The sequence below is a fragment of the Muntiacus reevesi genome, chromosome 3 (genome assembly GCF_963930625.1).
Source record: "Muntiacus reevesi chromosome 3, mMunRee1.1, whole genome shotgun sequence".
In the NCBI taxonomy this organism is placed as follows: domain Eukaryota; kingdom Metazoa; phylum Chordata; class Mammalia; order Artiodactyla; family Cervidae; genus Muntiacus; species Muntiacus reevesi.
This window is the reverse complement of record NC_089251.1, coordinates 66,495,689-66,521,066: the sequence shown is the minus strand read 5'-3', so window position 1 is coordinate 66,521,066 and position 25,378 is coordinate 66,495,689. Positions and strand designations below refer to the sequence as shown.

General features: G+C 40.5%; 2 protein-coding genes across 2 annotated transcripts in view; one reads left to right on the top strand and one right to left on the bottom strand.

Moving 5' to 3' along the window:
* ACYP2 (acylphosphatase 2) overlaps positions 1 to 25,378 on the top strand; it is a 173,544-nt gene that overhangs the window by 94,935 nt on the left and 53,231 nt on the right. The window lies entirely within an intron of this gene.
* On the bottom strand, positions 23,091 to 24,206 carry TSPYL6 (TSPY like 6). Its single transcript, XM_065927240.1, has one exon. The coding sequence runs from the start codon at positions 24,204 to 24,206 to the stop codon at positions 23,091 to 23,093; it is 1,116 nt and encodes a 371-aa protein (XP_065783312.1).

Genomic DNA, 25,378 nt, shown 5'->3' with positions numbered 1-25,378 from the left:
GAGTAAAAACGGATTCTCCTAGTTAAGTCTGGACCCATCATTTAAAGATGTTGAGCGCCTGGAATTTTTATGTGCCTTGGTGAGGCCACAGCTTCCTCTGACAGACAATCTGTTGTTATTACTGGCTGTAGGCAGTAATAAAGGGCAGAGTCAGAAAAGACAAAGAATTACAGTACAGAATTTTCAATAACGTGTTGATGTCAGGAAAAGAGTGGAGCCGTTTCTGATAAGGAAGAAGTGTTAATTTTAAACAGCTGTGAATATACTTTCTGTGACCTCCTCATGAAAAGTAACAGCGGGGTAATTCATGGGCCGCAGGTCACAAGATGAGTTTGAGTAATCGATCCCTAAGTGAAACCACAGAGAGGAGAAGTAAATACTGAAGGAGGTGACTGAGTTCAGCCCTGGGTTGGAACACAGAGTCCTTTACAATTCTGTGTTCTTGCCCCAGGTTTAGATTTGGCAGAGGCCACTTCCCTTCTCTAAGCCCTGCCACTCCCTTACAATGAATCAACACTTATCAGTAACTATGAGAGCACAGGATAAAAATTATCCCTACATTAGAGTTTCAGAAATGACAATTTAAAACTATGCAGCATTCCTGCTACCCCGGCCAGCTCTTAGTACCACACTCATTTTGATGCTTAAGGAAATGCAATACAATTTTTCTACACTGATTGAGAATTTTTATCAATACATTTGACTGAAAGAATGAGAAACTGCCCGTGTCTATGAAACTGGGTAAAAGCCTGTCATTTTGGTGAAGGCACATATATATGAAGATCTATCTGCAAGCTATTAGGTACAAATACTGAATAACAGTTGAGTTGGAAGTTGAGTGCTTCACAGTTTCAGATTGGACCATTAGTATCAGGATACATTCAGTTTTAAATCCAGCCTTAATACTTACATGTGTTTAGAGTATCTGTTTTTCAAAGAATGAGTAACAATCTCCTCCTCAACCCCCTAATCTGGGGCAGTTTAGCTTAGTACTGGATGTTTAGGGACTGGGGTTTTTGTCTGATTCTTCTTTAGGAGTTTGGAGTAAATCATTTATTCTATCTCTTATTTCTCTTACTTGACTTATAGAATATGCACACTTATTCTGGCTCCCCTGCTTCTGAAAGTGTCACACATGTAACATTCTTTATGATACAGCTTTAAAATATCTGGAATAGTGATATTTTATGACTTTGTTAATCTAAGGTATTGTTATGTGCATGAATAGTGGTACCAAATTGCGTAGAATAAGAACAGAATTGTGTAAATGGATGTTGTGTCATTTAATTTTTATTCTTTTTCATATTTTATAAAAATTCCACAAATATTTGGGACTATGAAGTGAGATGCAGAGTTCCACATATGACTGTTTTCAGATTCCACCTCTGAGCTCAGAGCTAAAATTCTCCAGGACTGAGGATCTAAGTGACCTTATAGGAATGGAACAGACCAGTACTCAAAGCTGCCACCATTATGGTTTGATTTTTGCAAAACTTCCAAATCATCTTCTCAGAAAGCTAAACCCCAGCTGCTCTTCAAGATAAGCCAGAGTGGCTATGAAAGCAGAATCTCATAGATAAAGAGAAATATGTACAGACTCAGGCTGGTTGAACAATAGAATAGCTTCTTCCTCTTTGAAAGGAAAGGAAGATAGATGAAAGTAATGAATTTCAGTGCCTTATTACTTTCTTTAGGGAAAGAGATCACATTTACTATAAATTAGGAAGGAGGAATTTACATAAAGTATAGAATAGATCAGAAAATAGTAGATATATATGATCAGGCATTAAACAGGGACTAAAATAATAATACAGACTATAATTCTATAAATGGGTAGATAAGAACCAAAATAATAGCAACAAGCTAACATTTAAAGAGTGTTGCCCAGGTGGCTCAGCAGTAAAGAATCTGCCTGTAATGCAGGAGATCCAGCTTTGATACCTGGGTCAGGAAAATTCCCTGAAGAAGGAAATGACAACCACTCCAGTATTCTTGTCTGGGAAATCCCATGGACAGAGGAGCCTGGAGGGCTGCAGTCCATGGGGTCGCAAAGAGTCATGCATGACTTAACGACTAAACAACAATATTTAAAGAGTGCTCAGTGTTTATTAGATACAGTAATATATATTATCTATGGTTAGACATCCATGTGCAAGGCAGATGTTGTCTTTATCCCTATTGTGGAGATGAAGAAATCAAGGTATAAAGAGATTAAGAATCTTATTCAAGGTCATTCATAGCTTTGCTAGCTTTTGGATCCAGGGAACCTGATTGCAGAAACCATGTCGTTAACCAGAGTACCATGCTGCCTCCCATGAATCTGAGAGTCTAGTCCATCCGTAAGTGTTAATGGGGACGGTTTGGTGCAGATTGGTGGAATATGGCCCTAACAGAGCTGAAGTTCTAGATTCTTTAGGAAGTGGCACAAATACCTTAAATATCAAGGCAATCCTAAAAAAAATATTCATCCCAAAGGACATTGGGTACTATGGGAGTCTCCTGCTAAGTATTAGGGACCTGAAACCAAGAGATTAAGACTTCGCAGTGAAAAACCCAGCCACAGGAAACTGGGATACAAGACAAGGACCCAATCATGGTAGACTGGAGTAAAAATCAGAGGAACAGTAATTCAGGGCAGAGGCAGGAAGATCTTGACAGAGGTTTTCTGATGTTATCTCCCCTGCTGAGGGCTGGAGTTGGCCCCGGAGTCAGATGCATAACTTTGAGTCAGGTTAATTTAATAGATTCAGCCCAGAGCGAAGGAGAAGCAGGGGCAGGGAGCCAGGTAGGCCATTACAAATTAACCCAACTGGGTTAGAGTTCCTGGCAAGAGGCTAATTTTACTAATATTATTTCTCCACTACAGCAGCCCCTGCTTCTGTGGGAGATGGTGGGAGGTCATATAGCAGTGACATTGAAATACTCAAGGACTGTGGAACAGGGAGATGAATTTTCATTCCATAATTGAAAAATTTAATAGAATCCTTTCACATATGTCTTATGGCCTAATCAGTGTTGTTACTCTTATTTATTATTTTTTAAAAACCATAGTATGTTATGTAATTTGTTGATTGTAGATTTTGCTAAGCCATTTGGGAGATTATTAGGAAGAATAATTGAATATGAAATTGTTTAATTATTCATATTGCTTGTTTCTGATGTTTATAATAACTGTTGGAGGATGTTTGTAATTTGAGGAGCTCTTGATTTGTATCCTTAAAAGACAGAGTGAATATTCAAAATAGTAGTATTTTGGAAAATCACTTATTTAAATAGTTTTCATTTGCTACTCCTGTCTTTTATTCCATGGAGGAAAAAAATAAAAAGCTAGTAGTATTTATCCTACTGCCTCCATATTTTATAACAGCCCTAAAAACTATACAACTGTATATTCCTTCCAAAAGGTTAAGATTTCCTAGATTTAGTTGTTCAGTTCAGTTCAGTCACTCAGTCATGTCCAACTCTGCCACCCCATGGACTGCAGCATGCCAGGCCTCCCTGTCCATCACCAACTCCCGTAGTCTACCCAAACCCATGTCCATTGAGTTGGTGATGCCATCCAACCATCTCGTCCTCTGTTGTCCCCTTCTCTTCCTGCCTTCAATCTTTCCCAGCATTAGGGTATTTTCAAATGAGCCAGCTCTTTGCATCAGGTGGCCAAAGGATTGGAGTTTTAGCTTCAGCATCAGTCCTTCCAATGAATATTCAGGATTGATTTCTTTTAGGATAGACTGGTTGGATCTCCTTGCTGTCCAAGGGATTTTCAAAAGTCTTCTCCAACACCACAGTTCAAAAGCATCAATTCTTCGGCATTCAGCATTCTTTACAGCCCAATTCTTACATCCATACATGACTATTGGAAAACCCATAGCCTTGACTAGATGGACCTTTGCTTACAAACTAATGTCTCTCTGCTTTTTAATATGCTGTCTAGGTTCATAACTTTCCTTCCAAGGAGTAAGCATCTTTTAAATTTCATGGCTGCAGTCACCATCTGCAGTGATTTTGGAGACCCAAAAAATAAAGTCTGCCACTGTTTCTGTTGTTTCCCTTTCTATTTGTCATGAAGTGATAGGACTGGCTGCCATGATCTTAGTTTTCTGAATGTTGAACTTATAAGCCAGATTCTTCACTCTCCTCTCACTTTCCTCAAGAGGCTCTTTAGTTCTTCAGTTTCTGCCATAAGCGTGGTGTCGTCTGCATATCTGAGGTTATTGATATTTCTCCCAGAAATCTTGATTCCAGCTTGTGCTTCATCCAGTCCAGCATTTCTCATGATGTACTCTGCATGTAAGTTAAATAAGCAGGGTGACAATATACAGCCTTGACGTACTCCTTTTCCTATTTGGAACTAGTTTGTTGTTCCATGCCCAGTTCTAACTCTTGCTTCCTGACCTGCATACAGATTTCTCAAGAGGCAGGTCTTGAAGAATTTCTCACAGTTTATTGTAATCCACACAGTCAAAGGCTTTGGCATAGTCAATAAAGCAGAAATAGCTGTTTTTCTGGAATTCTCTTGCTTTTTCGATGATCCAGCACAGGTTGGCAATTTGATCTCTGGTTCCTCTGCCTTTTCTAAAACCAGCTTGAACATCTGGAAGTTCACAGTTCATGTATTGTTGAAGACTGGCTTGGAGAATTTTGAGCATTACTTTGCTAGCGTGTGAGATAAGTGCAATTAATTGTGCAGTAGTATGAGCATTCTTTGGCATTGCCTTTCTTTGGGACTGGAATGAAAACTGACCTTTTCCAGTACTGTGGCCACTGCTACATTTTCCAAATTTGCTGGCATATTGAGTGCAACACTTTCACAGCATCATCTTTGAGGATCTGAAATAGCTCAACTGGAATTCCATCACCTCCACTAACTGTCTTTGTAGTAATGCTTCCTGAGACTCACTTGACTTCACATTCCAGGATGTCTGGCTCTAGGTGAGTGATCAAACCATTGTGATTATCTGGGTCGTGAAGATCTTTTTTGTCCAATTCTTCTGTGTACTCTTGCCACCTCTTCTTAATGTCTTCTGTTTCTGTTAGGTCCATACCATTTCTGTCCTTTATTGTGCCCATCTCTGCATGAAATTTTCCCTTGGTATCTCTAATTTTCTTGAAGAGATCTCTAGTCTTTCCCATTCTATTGTTTTCCTCTATTTCTTTGCACTGATCACTGAGGAAGGCTTTCTTATCTCTCCTTGCTGTTCTTTGGAACTCTGCATTCAAATGGGTATATCTTTCCTTTTCTCCTTTGCCTTTCACTTCTCTTCTTTTCACAGCTATTTGTAAGGCCTCCTCAGACAGCCATTTTGCTTTTTTGCATTTCTTTTTCTTGGGGATGGTCTTGATCCCTGTCTCCTGTACACTGTCACGAACCTCCGTCCATAGTTCATCAGGCACTCTGTCTATCAGATCTAGTCCCTTAAATCTACTTCTCACTTCTACTGTATAACCATAAGGGATTTGATATAGGTCATACCTGAATGGTCTAGTGGTTTTCCCTACTTTCTTCAATTTCAGTCTGAATTTGGCAGTAAGGAGTTCATGATCTGAGCCACAGTCAGCTCCCGGTCTTGTTTTTGCTGACTGTAAAGTGCTTCTCCATCTTTGGCTGCAGAGAATATAATCAGTCTGATTTTGGTGTTGGACATCTGGTGATGTCCATGTGTAGAGTCTTCTCTTGTGTTGTTGGAAGAGGGTGTTTGCTATGACCAGTGCGTTCTGTTGGAAAAACACTATTAGCCTTTGCCCTGCTTCATTTTGTACTCCAAGTCCATGTTTGCCTGTTACTCCCGGTATTTCTTGACTTCCTACTTTTGCATTCCAGTCCCCTATGGTGAAAAGGACATCTTTTTTGGGTGTTAGTTCTATGAGGTCTTGTAGGTCTTCATAGAATTGTTCAACTTCAGCTTCTATAGCATTACTGGTCAGGGCATAGACTTGGATTACCATGATATTGAATGGTTTGCCTTGGAAATGAACAGAGATCATTCTGTCCTTTTTCAAATTGTACCCAAGTACTGCATTTTGGACTCTTTTGTTGACTATGATGGATACTACATTTCTTCTCAGAGATTCTTTCCAACAGTAGTAGATATAATGGTCATCCGAGTTAAATTCACCTATTCCAGTCCATTTTAGTTCGCGAATTCCTAAAATGTCAATGTTCACTCTTGCCATCTCCTGTTTGACCACTTCCAATTGGCCTTGATTCGTTTACCTAACATTCCATGTTCCTATGCAGTATTGCTCCTAAAGCATCAGACCTTGCTTCCATCACCAGTCACATCCATAATGGGTGTTGTTTTTGCTTTGGCTCCATCCCTTCATTCTTTCTGGAGTTACTTCTCCACTGATCTCCAGTAGCATATTGGGCACCTACCAACCTGGGGAGTTCATCTTTCAGTGTCCTATCTTTTTGCCTTTTCATACTGTTCATGGGGTTCTCAAGGGAAGAATACTGAAGTGGTTTGCCATTCACTTCTGCGGTGGACCACATTTTGTCAGAACTCTCCACCATGACCTGTCTGTCTTGGGTGCCCCCACACGGCATGGCACATAGTTTCATTTGGTTAGACAAGGCTGTGGTCCATGTGATTAAATTGGTTAGCTTTCTGTGATTGTGGTTTTCAGTCAGTCTGCCCTCTGATGGAGAAAGATAAGAGGTTTATGGAAGCTTCCTGATGGGAGAGACTGACTGAGGGGGAAAAGGTCCTGTTCTGATGGGCAGGGCCATGCTCAGTAAATCTTTAATCCAATTTTCTGTTGATGGGTGGAGCTGTGTTCCCTCCCTACTATTTACCTGGGGCCAAACTCTGGTGGAGGTAATGAAGATAATGGTGACCTCCTGGAGAAGGGATAGGCTCCCCACTACCTTATTTTGGGCTTCCTTGGTGGCTCAGCTGATAAAGAATCAGCCTGCAATGCGGGTGACCTGGGTTCCACCCCAGGGTTGGGAAGATCTCCTGGTGAAGGGAACGGCTACCCACTCCAGTATTCTGGCCTGGACTCCACGGGATCGCAAAGAGTTGGTCAAGTAAGCGACTTTCAGTTTCTTTCAGTCACTGATGATACCTATCTAGAAGGGCCCTTATGAAAAAACAAATGTATATAAAATTGCAAATTAGGCTTTCAGCAAAAGCTGTTACCACTCATTGGCACTGAACTATCCACTCAACAGTATCCACTCAAGACAGTTATATAATTTAAAATTATCAGAAAATGCTTTTGATATAAAAAACTGTTTCCTGCCTCCCTGGGCACTCCACACAGCCTGCTGCTCCATTAGATTTTGCTATCTGCAGTTAATAATGACAGTTTGGTATGCATCCAGTACTGTGCTGAGTGATTTGCATATATTATTTCACTTAATCATAACAGCAATCCTTTCAGATAATTTTTGGTCTCTGACTTTCTGGCTTGACTTTGGCCTATGTGTGTTTTCTTTTAAAACAAGTATTCTTTTGACTTTTATCTGCCTTATTCTATGCATGCTTTGCATTAATGACTTTTTGTAGCCAAAAACTATAGGTTAGGAGGCTTTGGAATATAAACAGAGAATCAGAACTGATTTGGCTCAAAAAACAAAAGGATCTTTTTCTTTTTTCATACATACAACTGAATAATTTTCCACTGGGCTCTATTTCTCTGTGATTCTTTTCACTGTCTTTCTTCATGGCTTCCCTCATTGTAATTAGAAATGGCTGAAGCACTTCCTGACGTGATATCTTTACATTTTCCATGGAAATGGAGAACTCCTATTCTCCCAGACACAATTCTTGACTTCTGTTGACTGGATCAGTTTTGATACTGTGTTGCATTTGACATAATCACAGGGACTAGGGGTGTAGGAATGCATTGACTGGCTTATCCCTACCCTTCTTTCAATCAATCACTGGACAGAAGAATAATGTTAAGCTACTTAGTTCAAACCCATGGAGCAGGGTGGTGGAGCAGGGGGTAAAGTGGTACTAGAAAGATGTCTTTATCTTGTTTCTAATCTCACATGGAAAGCTGTCAACATTTTATCTTCAGTTATGATACTATAAGTGAAGTAGTTCAGTCATATCCGACTCTTTGGGACCCCATGAACTGTAGCCCACCCGGCTCCTCGGTCCATGGGATTTTCCAGGCATGAATACTGGAGTGGGTTGCCGTTTCCTTCTCCAGGGAATCTTCCCGACCCAGGGATTGAACCCAGGTCTCCCGCATTATAGGCAGACACTTTACCGTTTGAGCTACCAGGGAAGCAAGGAAATTGCCATTACAGTTGGCTAGAAGTTATTTTTTAAAATCATGAATGAACGCTGACTTTTATTAATTTTTTTTTCTAAATCTGTTGTGTTCATGTGGATTCTTTGTCACTGTCGTAAGTTACATTGATTTTAAAATAGCTTTGAAAAGTGAAAGTGAAGTCGCTTAGTCATGTCCGACTCTTTGCGACCCCATGGACTGTAACCTACCAGGCTCCTTAGTCCATGGAATTTTCCAGAAAGAATATGGAGTTGGTTGCCATTTCCTTCTCCAGGGGATCTTCCCCACCCAAGGATCGAACCTCGGTCTCCCCCATTGTAGGCAGACGCTTTACCGTCTGAGAGCAGATGGTAGTCTTCCCTGGTAGACCAGGGAAGTCTTTAGTAGGATTTTAATAGCTTTAGTGGGATATAATAACATATAATAAATTGCACATATTGGTAGTATATAGAATAGTTTGATCATTTCTCACACACACACACACACACACACACACACACACTTGTGAAATCATCCGTGAAATAAAAATAATGAACATATCTGTCACTCCCCTCCAAAAGTTTTCTCATGTCCCTCTGTATTTCCTCTTTGATCCTTTCTGCCTCACTCATTCCTCTATTCAGGCTCCCAGGCAACTACTGATCTCTGTGGTCACTGCAGGTTACTGGTTGAAACCCTAACTCTAATCTTCTACTTATCTTTTGTAAATTTATTTCCCTAAATAAATCATAAGTCCACTTATCATGCCTAGACCTACACACCATATGCTGTCATTATAGCTACGTAGAAAGAATCATAGTGTAGGTCAAAGCTCCTTGGCTGGAGAACTGACTCCTCTAATAGTAATATTTTTGCCTCACTGGCACCTCCAGTATTTTTCTAGCCTGAGGTCAGCATGTCTTCCTGATGTTCACGCCTATACTGCTTTTCCAGGAATGTCTCAAAGGGATCCTGCCTGAAAGAAAAGAAGCCATACTCTCACATTTCACTGCCTATAAAGAGAGCAAGAATGGCCTGTCTTGTGCATTCAGTCAGTTTCAAAACAGAAATGGAACTGACAGTTACCAACTCAGAGTTTCCCCTACTGCCCATGTATTTTCTAGTCTAGAATAATGAGGTGAATAAATACTTCGTGGCAAAGTTGAGGAGGAAAGCATCCAGCACCTGACTGTTCCTCTCATTCCTCACCTCTGAGGTAGGATTGTTAGCATCTGCTCTGATCTAGAGGAGTGTTTGGGGCTATGCCATCTGTCCCCATTAGAAGCACTGAGCTCATAATGACTAAGAAACCCCAGGGGGTTGTCTAAGCCACCAAGGTTAGAAAGGGACACAGCATCATCACAGCTGAGCTAAAATTTAATATGATTCTTACTTTACCACCCATGGTGACCTAAGAAGGTGGGATGGCAGACAAGCTCTAAATAGAGGAGCTTAGTCATGGCTCACCAGAAAGCCAAAAAGCTGTTTTCATGGTGGAAGAGGGAAGAAGAAACTGGTAAATATTTCTAAATAGTCATATGTTTACATATGAATTTATTTTTAAAGTTCTCTTGTGAGAACTAAGTACCTTAAAAATAAGTCCCAAATTTAAAGCATTCATATAAAAAATTGTACATTTACTCACCGATTAAAAATTAATCGTGTTCCCCAGAAGAAAGTGTAAGCCCAGTAGCCCAGGGGCTGAGAGTTCAGTCATTAGAGGTGGGAATTTCTTCTTAGAATGAAGATAAAGTGTGTTCCTACCTGTGTGACCCCAAGGATGGTTGAGAGGGTCTGGGGTTATTGTAATGAAGGTGGGTAGGATTGAGCACAGCCACAGAAGTGTGTGTGTATGGGGCGGGGGCGGGGTTAGGGAGTGTGTCACCATATCTCAGTAGTGTATTTTTATAGGCTAAATTTTACATGAGGAATGAAACCACAATACTTGAACTAAGAAGAGAGTGAAAAACTAGATTATCAGTTTATTAATTTATGGTGGAAAACACACCTCATTCAGGAATCAACCTGCATGCATACCAAGATATGGCAAACAAAGACTCATAAAAGCAAACTGCCTTTTTCCAAAAAATAACACTTCAAAACTTTTGTAACCTGGAGAAATCACTCCCTTGTCCACTGTTAAGATGTTTCTTTTTCTAAGAACTTGAAAAAGTTGTCTCTAATCGGAGCTCCTGTAGCATACCTAAAGACATAAATACTTTTCTCATTCTCTAACTTTGAGTTTTCCCATTTTTATTGGACCTCAGCAATAAGGGAATGTCATTTCAGCATTCCCTCCCACATCAATACCAAACAAGTAAAAATTCCCAAGCTGAGACTTATATTATTACAAAGGGTGCAATTTATAGTTGTTACGGAGAATTGGGTTTCTCCAGAGAACATTCAAATTCATGTAGTCTTTTCTAGTTTTTGGTTGTGCTATATGGCATGCGAGATCTTAGTTCCCTGACCAGGAATTGAACCTGTGCCCTCTGCAGTGGGAGTTTGGAGTTTTAACCACTGGGCCACCAGGGAAGTCTCACCATGGTTGCAATTAAGATGAGCATCTCTGTGAAATGAGCAACCCTCCCACAAATGGAGTGAGAGACACAATGATATAGGAGTCAGAAAGCTAAGGGCTAGACCTAGGGATTTATTACCTAACAGCCTGACCTTGACTGTGTTTTTCTGACTTCAGTGACTTAAGCTGCGAAATGAGATCTCTTTTACCTTTGCCATGGAATCCAGATCTAGCAATTTATTTTAATAATTTTGGAAAGAAAACATTCAGACTGAAGGGATGAATTTGATTCTTATTGAGGTAAAGAGGTTTCACAACTTTTTATTTTTCTTGGTAAAATCTTCACTTTTAATCTGGTAGCCTTTATTTTTGTTCTTTTCTCTGCCTTTGGCTAGCTGGAGAGCAAGTAGCCATAGACATGGTTCATGGATTATATTCTTTTCACCCTTGGAGCGAGGAGTCCAAAAGTGGAGCACCCTACCTTCTCTGAGCAAATGCCTGCAAATGAAAGATTTTTAATTAAGTCAATTCAGTTATTATAAATTGAATTAATCCATAATTTTGGTATATCATGGGAAACTATTTATGACATATGCCAGCTGACCCTCATCCAAATTTCCATGGAAATAGCCAAGTGTGTTCTTGGACTGTTCTAAAATTTCCAGCTGCTTTAAATGTGATATTGAACCTAAGAAAGAAACCTTCTATTAGTAAAATGTATTTGAAATGTGTTCTCAGGTGCTCAAGAGGTAGGCCTAGCTTGAAAAAAACTAACTGAAAAGATTCCAGGTGCAATAACCCTGGGATTTCCCTCAAATTTCTTTAATTGAAACTTCTGATATTATTGTGTTGTTTCTATCTGAAGTCACATGGGGGAAGATACTGCAAAAATTTCTGCAGTTTTACATTTTTTTCTCTATGAGATAGAGACTTACGTTAGGAGGAGCAGAAGTAGTTATATTCTTCTCCTGAATGATCAAATAAAATTTCTGTTCAAGAGATAAATCATATAGTACCAGATTTATTCATCAAATGTTTTGTTGTTAGAAGTATGAAGCTATTTCAGATGAGCTAATAGTATATGAGAGAAGTTACCTGTATATTTTTAACAGGCCCAACAAAAATGCAGACACCATGACTACATTGCATGCTTGGTGAAATTAATGGCTAGTTGGCTGTATTCATAACATTTGAGTTAATCTGTGCAAACTCACACATACTACTGCAGAAATGACTTTCACAGGGCAGTCTTTGCAGTCTGCAGCAATTACAGCATAGTATCAAACAGGATGGAACCACCACCAGGTTTTGATAAGTAGAATACATTTACAGAATTAGTAATCCTGACGTGACCCGGCCCATCACTGATGTCCTTGAGACAGTTGCAAGCTACTCATTTTACCCCAGTGGTGGTATGATTATTGGTTTCTTCCATTAAAATGGAAAATAGGATTTTATCTGACATATACTTGGTGCTTTAGGTAAACTATACATTCAGCTCTCAGTATTCAAGTGGGATTGTCTCCCTGTGGATACCAAAATCTGAGGATGCTCAAGGCACTTATATAAAATGGTGTAGTGTTTGCATATAATCTGTGCACATTCTCCTGAATACTTTAGATCATCTCTACATTACCTGCAATACCGAATACAATGCAAATGTTATGTAAATTGTTGTTGGCACATGGCAAATTCAAATTTTGCTTTTGGAACTTCCTGGAATTAAATATATATTTCAGTCTGCAGTTGGTTGAATCTTTGGATGTAGAACCCATGGATACGGGTGGCCAACTGCATAATCTGAAGTTAACTTCCTTCTTTGGCAAATCCCTGAATCATTAATTTGCAGCCCTTTCGTATACATCATTTCTCACCATTCTAAAAATCTGCTTGTTATGAATTTATGCATTTCCAGTTTGTGATTTTTCTTTTGACTTTCTTACAGATTTTATCCTTACCATGTAGATTAAAAACTTTTTTCAAGTAGGTATATTTATCAATATTTTCCCTTTATACCTCCAGGTTTTACATAATAGAAAGATCTGCCCACTTCAAGTTAATAAAGAAGGTCTCCTTTGTTCTTATAGTATTTTTAGGATTTTATATTTTTAAAATTCAAATCTTTGCACCTTTGGAATTTACCTGGTTGTATAGCATGAGACATGAATCCAGCTTAATTTTATTACAAATGACTCTCCAGCTGTCTGAAGACAGTTTTTTGAGCTCTTTTTCTTTTCTGCACTGATTTCAGATGCCATATTTATCATATACCATATTCTGTAGGCACTGGGGTCTATTTCTAGACTTCTTGTTCCATCCTATTGATTCATTTGTTTACTCTTGTATGTAGCTTTACATTAAAATGTGTAACTCCTTCATTTCTATTTATTTTGGGGGGTTTTCTTGCCATTTTTTTAAAATGTATTTTGAAATTTGCTTTTCTCTCCCTCACCCCTTTCTCAATTTTTGACCTTCATATTGTAATTACAATAAATTTCTAAATTAGCTTAGGAAGGACAACTTTATGAGGTTGAGACATCCTATCTAAAAACTTGGTATGCTATTCTCTTTGTCTCCTTCAGGAATGCTTTAAAATTGTATTGGTAAATCTTACATATTTCTTAAGTTTTTTCCCTTAGATATTTCATCTTTTACTGTTGCTATTGTAAATGGAGACTTTCCCCATTTCACTTTTAAACTCACTATGTTTGTTCATCTGAAATGTATTAATATCTATATATAGTAATTCTATATCATGCTACCTTAACTAATGTTCCTTTTTTATAGTACCTTTCCAGTTGACTATGTCAGATTTTCCATAATGATCACAAGTTGTGATAGATTTTATTTCCTTCTCTGAATTTCTATACTTTGTTTTTCTCTTATTAACCATATTGTCTGTTAAATAACTGTGGTGACAAATGAACATCCTTCGTTGTTCCTGACTTTAGTGGGAATGTCTCTACTATTGCCCCAGTAGGCATGATGATCACTTTAAGACCAGGGTATATTTTATCAAGATAAGAAGGTGTCCATCTAACTTCTTTATTAAGTTTAAAGTGAAAGTGAAGTCGCTCAGTCGTGTCCAACTCTTTGCGACCCCATGGACTGTAGCCTACCAGGCTCCTCCGTCCACGGGATTTTCCAGGCAAGAGTACTGGCGTGGGTTGCCATTTCCTTCTCCAGCAGATCCTCCCCACCCAGGGATTGAACCTGGGTCTCCTGCATTGCAGGCAGATTCTTAACCATCTGAACCACCAGGGAAGCCCTTATTAAGTTTAAACCTATCTCTAAATAATAAAGCCCTAGGGGTGTGTATCTGCAGTCTCCCTAGCATGATAAGATCAAAGTTCTAAAAGGAAACTGAAGACTTTTTAGTCTACCTCACTCCAGTCATGAGTAATAAACTGAATCACAGTAATAAATTTTAATCACTTCCTCCAGAAGTCACAAAATTAGACTGGAAAACAAGCTGGAACTAAAAATCATTTTATCTTAGGTCTCACACCAGTGTTCTTTTGGATACACAAAATTAACACTGAAAAATTTTTATGAATATTTTTCTCCTCCATTGTGCATTTTGCTTGAGATTTTCCCATTTCTCCCTTTGTTTCCATCACTTTGTTGGGATCTCATATGTGCTGTTGGCTCTGCATTCTTCCCCATTGCCAAGGAGCCAAGTTTGTTAAGAATTTTTAGACAGTGACATAATCCCTTCCCTATTCAGAAGACCTCTGCAATTTGGTCTTCTTGGACAAAGTGTGTTGTCTTCCAAATACTTCTGGTTACTCCTGGAATTAAGGCTAAAAACTTGTTGGAGCCACTTGAACACCTGAAAATATGCTTCAGCTGTGACAGTGGCTTTAGCAAAGAGATGTGAACCAACAGATATGTCAAAAAATGCCACTGTGTCTTATATTCATTTGAAGGTGGTATTCATATCACTGAGGAAATTAGGTCATAACATGTTTACAATCCTTAAAGAAAAAACAATTAGTATTGTACTTCTGATTTTGATGTGTCATAACTTTCATTAATAAACATCAAAATTAGTAAACATTTTATATGCTAAGAAAATTTGTATACAAATGGGAAAAATCTTATCCATTTGGCAAATTATTTTCTATTGTAAAAAAGATATTAATAGCATTTCTATCTGAATATAGTTACTGGATTTTGGAGTCAGACTTAAGTTTAAATCCTGCCTTTAAATGAGTCCCATTTTCCTAATCTGCAAAATGGAATCAGGAATACCTTGTAGAGTTTTATAAGGATTAAGAGAATAATGTACATGAAGTGCTTAGGAAAGTGAAACCATGATGTAGCCCTTAATAAATGAGAAATATTATTAGTATAGCCTGTTAAGGGCTATAATGGACATGGACATTATGAAAAAACATATAATGGACATGGAACAACAGACTGGTTCCAAATTGGGAAAGGAGTACATCAAGGCTATAAATTGTCACCCTGCTTATTTAACTTATATGCAGAGTACATCATATGAAATTCTGGGCTAGGTGAAGCACAAGCTGGAATCAAGACTGCTGGGAGAAATATCAGTAACCTCAGATATGTAGATGACACCACCCTTATGGCAGAAAGTGAAGAAGAATTAAAGAGTTTCTTGATGAAAGTGAAAGAGGAGAGTGAAAAAGTTGGCTTAAAGCTCAATATTCAGAAAACTAAGATAATGGCATCCAGTTCCATCACTTCATGGCAAATAGATGGGGAAACAATGGAAACAGTGACAGACTATATTTTGGGGCTCCAAAATCACTGCAGATGGTCCCTGCAGCCATGAAATTAAAAGACGCTTACTCCTTGGAAGGAAAGTTATGGCCAACCTAGACAGCATATTAAAAAGCAGAGACATTATTTTGCTGACAAAGGTCTATGTAGTCAAAGCTATGGTTTTTCCAGTAGTCATGTATGGATGTGAGAGTTGGAATATAAAGAAAGGTGAGCACCAAATAATTGACGCTTTTGAACTGTGGTGTTGGAGAAGACTCGTGAGAGTCCCTTGGACTGCAAGGATATCCAACCAGTCCATCCTAAAGGAAATCAGTCCTGAATATTCATTGGAAGGACTGATGCTGAAGCTGAAATTCCAGTACTTTGGCCACCTGATGCAAAGAACTGACTCATCGGAAAAGACCCTGGTGCTGGGAAAGATTGAAGGCGGGAGGAGAAGGGGATGACAGAGGATGAGATGGTTGGATGGCATCAATGACTTGATGGACATGAGTTTGAGCAAGCTCCGGGAGTTGGTGATGGACAGAGAAGCCCACTGTGCTGCAGTCCATGGGGTCACAAAGAGCTGGACACAACTGAGTGACTGAACTGAACTGAACTGAAGGGCTATAATAAAGCCTGCTGTTTTTCTTTAAATTACATAAAATTACAGGTCATGGAACAAATATCACTATTTTGACTCAATTTATCTATAATTGTAGAACAACTCAGTTATCGACATAACCTCCTTTCTGAGACTTAGAACTAAGACACTTGTGAGGATTTGACTGAAGTCTGCCCTGGCTCTTGTTTCTTGGGAATTATATGGACAGGCATGGAAATTAACACTTACCTAAAACCTCAAGCCTAAAATTATGTTATCACCTTTTAAAAATTAAGTTTTAAGTAGCCAATTAATTTTTCATCATTGTCCACTCAGTGGAATAAACTAGTATAATATGATGCATACTCTACACATTAGAGCTATAAAGAACTCAGGCATTTTTTGCTTACACAATCATTAAGTAATTGGAGTGCCTAATTTGTCCTAAACATGTGTATCCTTAAGGCTATATAGAGGAAAAAATAGATTCCATACTGTGAAGAAGCTTACCATATGGTATCTAGGAAGGCACTTAAAAGCCACCTTTGTATAATATATGCCTTCCTTAGTACCCCTAAACTTTTGGTGTGGGAAATAATCCTCTTACACCGTCCCATGGAACCCTATGCTTGCCCTTATTTTAGTATTTCTTATGCTGTACATTGTCTTCTTTGTAGTACTGTAGGCTACTTGAGGACAGGGACCATGTATTATGCATCACAGAAAAAAAAAAAATGATCTTGCCCCTTAAATAATTTAAAATTGAGAAAAAGGGCATATAAACTACTAACACATATAAAGAACTAACAAATATAAACTTGTATGAAATAAATTCTATGGGAAGTAGGAGGTTTCAGAGGCTAATTTAGGGGAGATGGCATTTGAATTGAATTCAGAAGGAATGACCGGATTTCCAAACATAAGAAAGTGAGGAAGAGAAACCATGATGAGGGACCATCATGAGCAAAGCCACAGAGGCAGGAGTGTGCACGGTTGCTTGAGGAACAGCACGGACTCCAATGTGAGCGGCCTCTGGCAAGAATGTCAGGCAGGGGCTTGACTGGAACTGACCTTGAATGCAATTGGAAGGTGTTATGGCTTTGTTCTGTAGGCAGTGGTGTTTTTGTTTTATAACTTTATTTATTTTTGACTGTGCTGGGTCTGTGTTGCTATGTGGGCTTTTCTCTAGTTGCCATGAGCAAGGGCAACCCTCTACTCTCTAGTTGCAGTCCATGAACTTATTGCAGTTGCTTCTCTTGTGGTGGAGCACAGGCTCTAGGGCACACAGGCTTCAGTAGTTGCAGCACTTGGGTTGTGGTTCCCAGGCTCTAGAGCACAGGCTCAATCATTGTGGTGCATGGGCTTAGTTGCTCAGTGGTATGTCAGATCTTACAGATCAGGGATCGAACCCATGTCTCCTCCACAGTGGTGCAAAGATATTTGTGCAAAAGGGATTAGATCCCTTTGTCAGTGGTGTGAATAATAGGAAGAGAAAGATCAGATTCAAGAAGGGAAGCCTGGAGATTTCTAGTAATATAGACAAGAGGTGTTGAAGTAAAAATAGAGAGAGAAAGGAAGAGAGCAATTTTGGAAACACTGTGCAAATGGACATGTCAGACCCTGATCTTGGAGTGAGGGTTGGAGATTCCAATTTGAGTCCTTTTCTCAAAGGTGATGGCAGAAGCTCTGGAAGTGGCTAAGGTCACCCAGGAAGAGCAGAGATAAAGTAAGCTGGGGAGGCCACAGAACCTTAGGGAAAGCTTATATTTAAGGGTAAGTAAATCTTCATATTTAGAAGAAAAGATATTTCAAACTTGTTGAAAAGATGAAGAAAACTGTGTCTTCAGAATTCATTGGTTTGCCTAGTTTGGGGGCTTCCCAGGTGGCTTAGTGGTAAAGAACCCACCTACCAATGCAGGGGACCCAGGTTCAATCCCTGGGTCAGGAAGATCGCCTGGAGGAGGGCATAGGAACCCACTCCAGTATTCTTGCCTGGAGAATCCCCATGTACAGAGGACATGACTGAAGCAACTTAGCGCTGGCAGTTAGCACAGCACTAGTTTATGGCAGAGCCCTTTAGAACCCAAGTACCCAGATGTCCCAACTTATAACTCGGTGCACTATTAGCTCAACACTCTAGATCCTAGTTTAATGCTAAATTGAAAAATCCAACCCACCACCTTTCCCATCCTCATCTATTTTGGTAAGACAGACTAAATTTGAATTTTAGAATTCTGAAATTGAATCCTGTGTCTCTTTTGCTTCCAGCAACCAATAGCAAAGAGAAAATTTTGCCATTGGAAAATTTGGGGCAAGCCATCCATGTGGATGCCATTTAAAATTAAAATGTGTGATATGAATTGATAGTAAGAATTATAAAAAGTCTAATTAAATATACCTTATGTTTCAAAGGCAGTAAGTTGATCTTGTATATTATTACATGTTTTTATATCCTTTATGTTAAAAAATCTGCCATTTTAAGCTCTGAAGTATCCTTATTGTCCCCATATATCTTGTTATATACAGAAATGAAAAGATTTTGTTCAAATAAGCCAAACCAAATGCTTTCTTTAGTTTTGCAGAAGATTTTGTTGCTATTAATACTGCTGTCTTCTATGGCATGTGCCAAAGGTATAGTTTGAAATTCTGTTTTTAACTCAGTGAAATATTTATATCTCAAATAAAGGGAGGGCTTAAAAGAAAGGATATGAAACTGATACAGACCATTTTAAGAAGCAAGTATATGAAGGGGCCAAGTCTCAGAAATAGCATCATCTTTGCTGAACAACAGAGTTAAGTAATATGTGAGAATTTTATCATTTATTTAGCTGGAAGAACCAAGCTTTGAAAATGAACCATCACAAGTCATGAGTAATCAACTGTTTGCAACTCAGCTCTGATAAAAGTCAGTTGATAAAATGAGCAGCAGCAACATAAACACTAAAGGTTGATGTTTCATACCAAGATAAAAAATTTCCCCCCAGGAAATGGATTTTAACCATTTGTGGTGTAGAAAATGATCCTATTAGAAAGCTAATACATGGACTTATAGCCTACCCCCCAAAAATCTGAAGCATACTTTTAAATTGGCCAATCATCTTCTCACATTAAAGTTCCAGAAAAATGGTGGGTTTTTTTTTTTCTTTGCTTACTTTGGGTTTCGTTTCAATTTTTGTTTTTCTTAAGTAGGTATATTTTATTAAATATGCATATAGAAAAGTATGTTTCACAAGTGCATAACTCAAAGAAGCACTGAAAATTGAATACACCCATGTATCTGGCATCCAGATCCAGACAGACATCTCCAGCCCTTCAGAATCTACCATCACAGTCCCTTCCAGTCATTGGGATACCAGCCTTCCCACCCTCTGCAGCTGTTGGGGAGACAGTGATCATGGTCTCTGACACTTCTGCCTATCTTGTGAGCAGAGATACTGCCTGCCTTTGTTCAGAGTATCTTTTCAAGCTTATTTAAATAGCCTTGAAAGACAACAGAGAATGTTTTTCTCTAGAGGAAAGGGCAGTTTTGCTTAAGTCTTAAAAATATAGAAAAATTGTATCTCTTATATTGTCTTTTATTATACTGTTTGATGGGACTTCCCTGGTGGCTCAGATGGGAAAGAATCTGCCTGCAATGTGGGAAATGCAGGTTTGATCTCTGGGTCAGGAAGGTCCCCTGGAGAAAGGAATGGCTGTAGAATTCCATGGACAGAGGAGCCTGGTGGGCTACCATCCAATGGGACCACAAAGAGTTGTATATGACTGAGTGACTAACACTTTCATACTGTTTAAAGAATTAAAGATGTCTCCCTTCAATGCAAAGGGTAGGCATGTTCACTTCCCATTATGAAAGACTGTGGTGACCTAAACTCAGGTTCCTCTCCTATAATGCCGCCCAGTATGGGTGCAGGTGTCACCTGGCTTTCTTCACATTGCATAATTAGGAAGTAGGGGTCAGGAACCTGGTACACTATTGACATAGACTTGAGTTGTAAGGTTCTTTGTCTATGACTCAGCATCCATTCACTAGGCAGACTAGTTTGTAAGCAGAAAAAAATCTCACTCTTCACTGTTCTTTATAGAATCACTATTTCAACTTCTACCATCATAGATTAGTTTTATCTGTTCTTAAAATTCATATATAAATGGAATTATACAGCATGTACTCTTGTGTCTGGGGCTTCCCAAATGGCGCTAGTGGTAAAGAATCTACCTGCCAATGCAGGTAGGTGCAAGAGACCTGGGTTCGATCCCTGGGTTGGGAAGATCCCCGGGAGGAGGGCATGGCAACCCACTCCAGTATTCTTGCCTGGAGAATCCCATGGACAGAGAAGCTTGGTGGGCTGCAGTCCATAGGGTCACACAGATTTGGCCATGACTAAGCAACCTGGCATGCATGCACTGTTATATCTAGCTTCTTTCATCCAAGCTCATATTTGTGAGATCCATTTGTAATATTTCATATAAGCGAAGTTTTAAAATTTTCTCATAGCATTCTGTCATGTGACTATTTTAAAACTTACTTTTTCTGCTGTTGATGGATTCTGGGGGCTGTTTCCACTATTAGAACTGTGCTGTTATAAACACTTCCATGCATGTCTTTGTGAATATATATGTATGTATTTCTATTGGGTATGTTCCCAGAGCTGGATCAGAGGGTGTGCATAGACACTGCCAATCAATTTTCTAAAGTATTTGTACCAAGCTACTCTTCCAATAGCAGTTTACATGCATTCTGATTTTTCTGTGTATTTTTCCACCCTTGCTATTTTTCATCTTTTTAGTTTATTTTTTTTATACTGACATGCTTTTATTTTATCAACATGCATATAAGGAAAGAAAAATATGCCAATAGTACACTTCCAATTTTACAGAGAAACCCCCCAAGTATTTCTGCCATTCAGAGAGAGAGAGAGGCATCAATTATTAAGTTGTTACCAGGATAAATTGTGAAGACTGTCAGAGCCACAAATTTTTATGTGTTATTTTTCCATAAAGACAATAATTTCCAAAGTCTTCAGAGTCTGGCAAGACCAAGTTATTCAATTTTACTTCTAAAGATACAGTTTTAACAGAAACAAGTTGAAAATCATCATGAATATTCACAAAAATTTCCATATTGTACAAGAAAGAGATTAGCATTCTTTCAAATGTTCTCAACTGAAAGCAAAAGAAAACCTATACAGCCGCATCTTCCCAGTAAACAGAAACAGAGAAAGTAATAGGGTTTTACTAAATACTAGTGAAATTAAGGGCACAGTATTAATCTTCCCCATAATTACATTGTTTGAATTTCTTTAAAGAACCCATCTTTCAGGAACATAGTTAGCACTTCAACCACCTTCAGTTCTCCCATCCCAATCCTGAGAAAAATGTTTCTCTTTCCATCACCGCTGACAAGAAATCCCTTCCTTGCAGGCTCTCAGTCAATCCAGTTTTCATTCTAGGCCCATATTTTCCCTGGGTCATTTCTGCCTCTGGGCGTCTGTTCAGTTTTCTTTCTTAGGGCGGGCACTCACCCCAGTCTCTTCAGTTCTCCCATCCATTCATTCCATATACATCTACCTTTCTTCCAACTGTCTAGGTATTGCTATGGATGGGTGAGGGCTGGGAAGAAGGCAGAGAGGAGTAAGGGTTCTGGTAGTCTCCTTTACAGGACCATCTCTCTGCCTCTTGAAATAGTAAAGAGCCAAGTTAAACCGCCTCCTTGTGGAGGTTATTTTGGCTTGTCTCAGGTCAGATTTGGAGAGGGAAATGGCAACCCACTCCAATATTCTTGCCTGGAGAATCCCATGGACAGAGGAACCTGGCAGGCCGTGGTCCATGGGGTCACAGAGAGTCGGACACGACTGAAGCAACTAAGCACGCACGCACAAGTTAAACCGCAAAGCCAGCTTCTGCAGATGTTTCTGAGCTACCACTTTTAAAAAAAGAGATAGGAGAGATATAAGAAAGAGAGGGAGAAAGAGAAGAGGAACAGTTTGTCTGCCCTGGCACTGCTTGCTCTTCATCATGTTCAGGATGAAGAAGGGAGACAAATGAAAGTATCTAACCTTTGTATGGCTTTACTGGTTGAGGCTGAGAAAACCTGATACTTGTCAAGGACACCATCATTATTCTTGCCACATAAATGAGTCTAACTTGTCTCCTCAACCACTTGCCTGACAGTAAAAGTAGGGTTCCTGAATGATGGTGAGGAATTGAGTTCTTTTAGAGGAGAAATACTGGAGTGGGTAGCTGTTCCTTTCTCCAGGGGGTCTTCCAAACCCAGGGATCAAACCCAGGTCTCCCACATTGCAGGTGGATTCTTTACCATCTGAGCCACCAGCAAAGCCCAGAGGAGAAACAGAAAGGTCTTCTACATGCTTGCAGGAAACCTGGGTCTACCACCAATTCTGAAGATTCTTGTTTACCAAAAACTAGAAAGTGGACCTGACAAGGTCTAAAAAAATGTTCATCCAGCAGGCAGCAGCCTAAGGCGGGCGGGTGTATCCAGTTGCAGGCAGCAATAGGTGATCAGAGAAGCAGGAAGAGCAATGGGGTTGTGTAAATCAGAGACCAAGCAGCCCACTGCTGTTCTCTCTTGACTTTATTTAATGCCCGGCAGTTGTCCACAGGCCATGTGCAGAGCAGAATGAGTAAAACAGGCTCTTAAACGTAGCTGAAAATCCAGGTGGTAGTAACTAGACCAGAAGCCTTGGGAACAGTGTCCAAGCAGTGCTGACAAAGGCAGAGAAATCTACATTTGTTTGGCTTACAAGAAGGTGAGCCACACGGTGCCGCATGTAGTATTAACCCAGGACATCAAGGAGACCATGGGGAAGCGGAGCAGCATGGCCACAAAGGTCTCAGTCTTGAAAGCTGAGAGAACTGAATGTCCAGAGGAGGGAAGGTGGAGAAAGGCCAGCACAAAACCAGTAAAGGGCATACCCTTGCTGTAGCCAAGGCCCAGGTCAGGCAGGAGGTGGCAGGGGACCTGCGTGGGAGTATATCCAAGAGCAAAGGTTAGCCAGATGGGAACCCAGGGGGCCTGGGGGTCTCCACTGGTTCCCTGATCTGGAGAAGTCTAGCTCTATGGGGCACTTCATCCAGTAGGTAGTATTGCAATGCCTTTGGCCAGAGGTCCTCTTTGATAATCTCAGCAATCCTGTCAGGCTCTGGAAGGCTGTTGTCTGAAAACCAGGCAACAAAGCCACACATAAGGTCTTGGTTCCTATAAAGGAAGACCTGGGCTTCATGACCCGGGTGCCATATGATTGGAGTGGAAAGAGACACCACTTGGCCGGAGGGTGTGACCTCGTATTCCTTCACAAGCCACTTGTTTCTGAAGTATGGGTTTCTTCGAAAGAGGAACTTGAATTTATAGCCCATCCTAGGATGTCTGAGCTCTTTCACCTCCAAATCGGCTAAGTAGCTGAATATCTCTGCGTCTCTGCCGCTAATCAGGGCAGATAGCTGCGGGTGGTTCCGAAAGGCAGTGACCCAGAAGCCGGGGATGTGCCGAATGACGTGCTTCCTCCACTGGAGGTAGTGTTGACGTACGCGCCTGTACCTGCGCTCCACCTGGAGGAAGGCCGGGTCAGCCTGAGCGTTCCCGGCGTCCACTTCCAGCTGGTTGAACTCCAGGGCCTTCCGGTGGAGACCCTCAGTCCGGGTTGGGGGCCCTGCCTCACCCTTTGCCTCCTCTACCCCTCTGTGTTCCTCCACCACTTCCCTTTCCTCACCCACCGGCTTCTCCACTTCAACTCTCTCCTCCTGGTTCACTGCTTCTGGAAAGATGGGGCCCCTTTCGGTCTTAGCTTCCGCAGCCTTCCCTCCAGCCGTCAGCTCAGACTCTGATCTCCTGGTGTCACAGGTTTCTAGGGCCTTCTCCCCGCCAGTTTCACACTGAAAACCATTTCCCAGGCTGCTGTTGGCTGCCCCAGAGGCAGAGGTTGCTTCCCTGCCCTCCGGGGGTGGCCCGACCTCCTCTGGTCCCACTCGGGCCCCTCCACGACCGTGAGCCCCAGCAGTTGGGAGCTGGGGAGTAGAGCCGGCGTCCGCGGGAGCCTGGGGTGCGCCCCCCTCCTCCGGAAGCTGGAGCGGTGGGAGCGCGACAGTCTCCAAGCTGCCCTCGCTCATCTCCACCAGCACCTGGGTTTCCTCTAGAAGCTTCTGGCTCTGCTGCGCTCCGGTTCTCCCAGGGCGTGGTCAGGCGTAGTGAAGGTATGGGCTTAGAGAGGAAGGATCCCTTGGCTCTAACAGGGACGCTGATGTAGGCAGCAGCCTGACCAGCTGTTTGTTGGCATCTGTTTTCCTCACAAAAGACTCACTCATGCAAACCAGCGGATTGCGCCACCCTGCAGTCTCAGGAGACCCACCCTTCAACTTCCCAATACTCACCCCTCAGTCTGTAGACACTCTCCATCTCATCTAGTCTAGTTCTGTGGGTTCTGCCATCCTTTTTATTCTGTTATTCTGGTGCATGTGTGATATTGTCACACAGTGGTTTTAATGTGCATGTACCTGATGTCTGAGAAATTGAGAATCTTTCACGTGGTTCTGATTTTACCATTTGGATATCCGCTTTGTGTTAAGTCTCGGAGTCTTCTCTCCACTTTTTCTATTGCGTATTCTGTATTTTGTGTGTTGTAGGAATCTATTGTACATGCTAGATACAAGTCATTTTTCAGATCTGTGTATTGCAAATATCTTCTCCCCTCTGAGTTGCTTTTTCACTATCTTGGAGAAGGAAATGGCAACCCACTCCAGTGTTCTTGCCTGGAGAATCCCAGGAATGGCGAAGCCTGGTGGGCTACCATCTATAGGGTCGCACAGAGTCAGACACGACTGAAGCACCTTAGCAGCAGCAGCAGCAGTGATATCTTTTAATGAACAAAGTTTTTAATCATACATTCCAATTTATCATTTTTCCCTTTTAGATCAGTTCTTTTTGTGCACTGTTAAGAAATCTTGCCTTTCTAATATTGTTTTCATTTATATCTGCAGTCCATTTGGAGTTGCTTTTTACCAATGGTGTGATAGGAGTCAAGATTCATTTTTCCCCCATATGACTGTCTGAATGACCAAGCAGTATTTATTGAAGGGAACATCCTTTCCTTATCATAGGGTTTTAAATGTTTCCATTAAAAGTGACATATGTCATTGGTCAGAGCTAGTCAGATGACCTTGCCTAACTTTAAGGGGTCAGAGAAGTAAAACCTTCCCTGAGATTGCAAGGAAGGGGAAGCTGAATATACTGGTGAGCCCTATATCACTCATCATAGACTCTAAGTTGAGTAGTGTGTACAAGA

Excerpts from the sequence above, each read along its gene's own strand:
- TSPYL6 (XM_065927240.1), bottom strand. The coding sequence starts at position 24,206 with ATGAGCGAGGGCAGCTTGGAGACTGTCGCGCTCCCACCGCTCCAGCTT.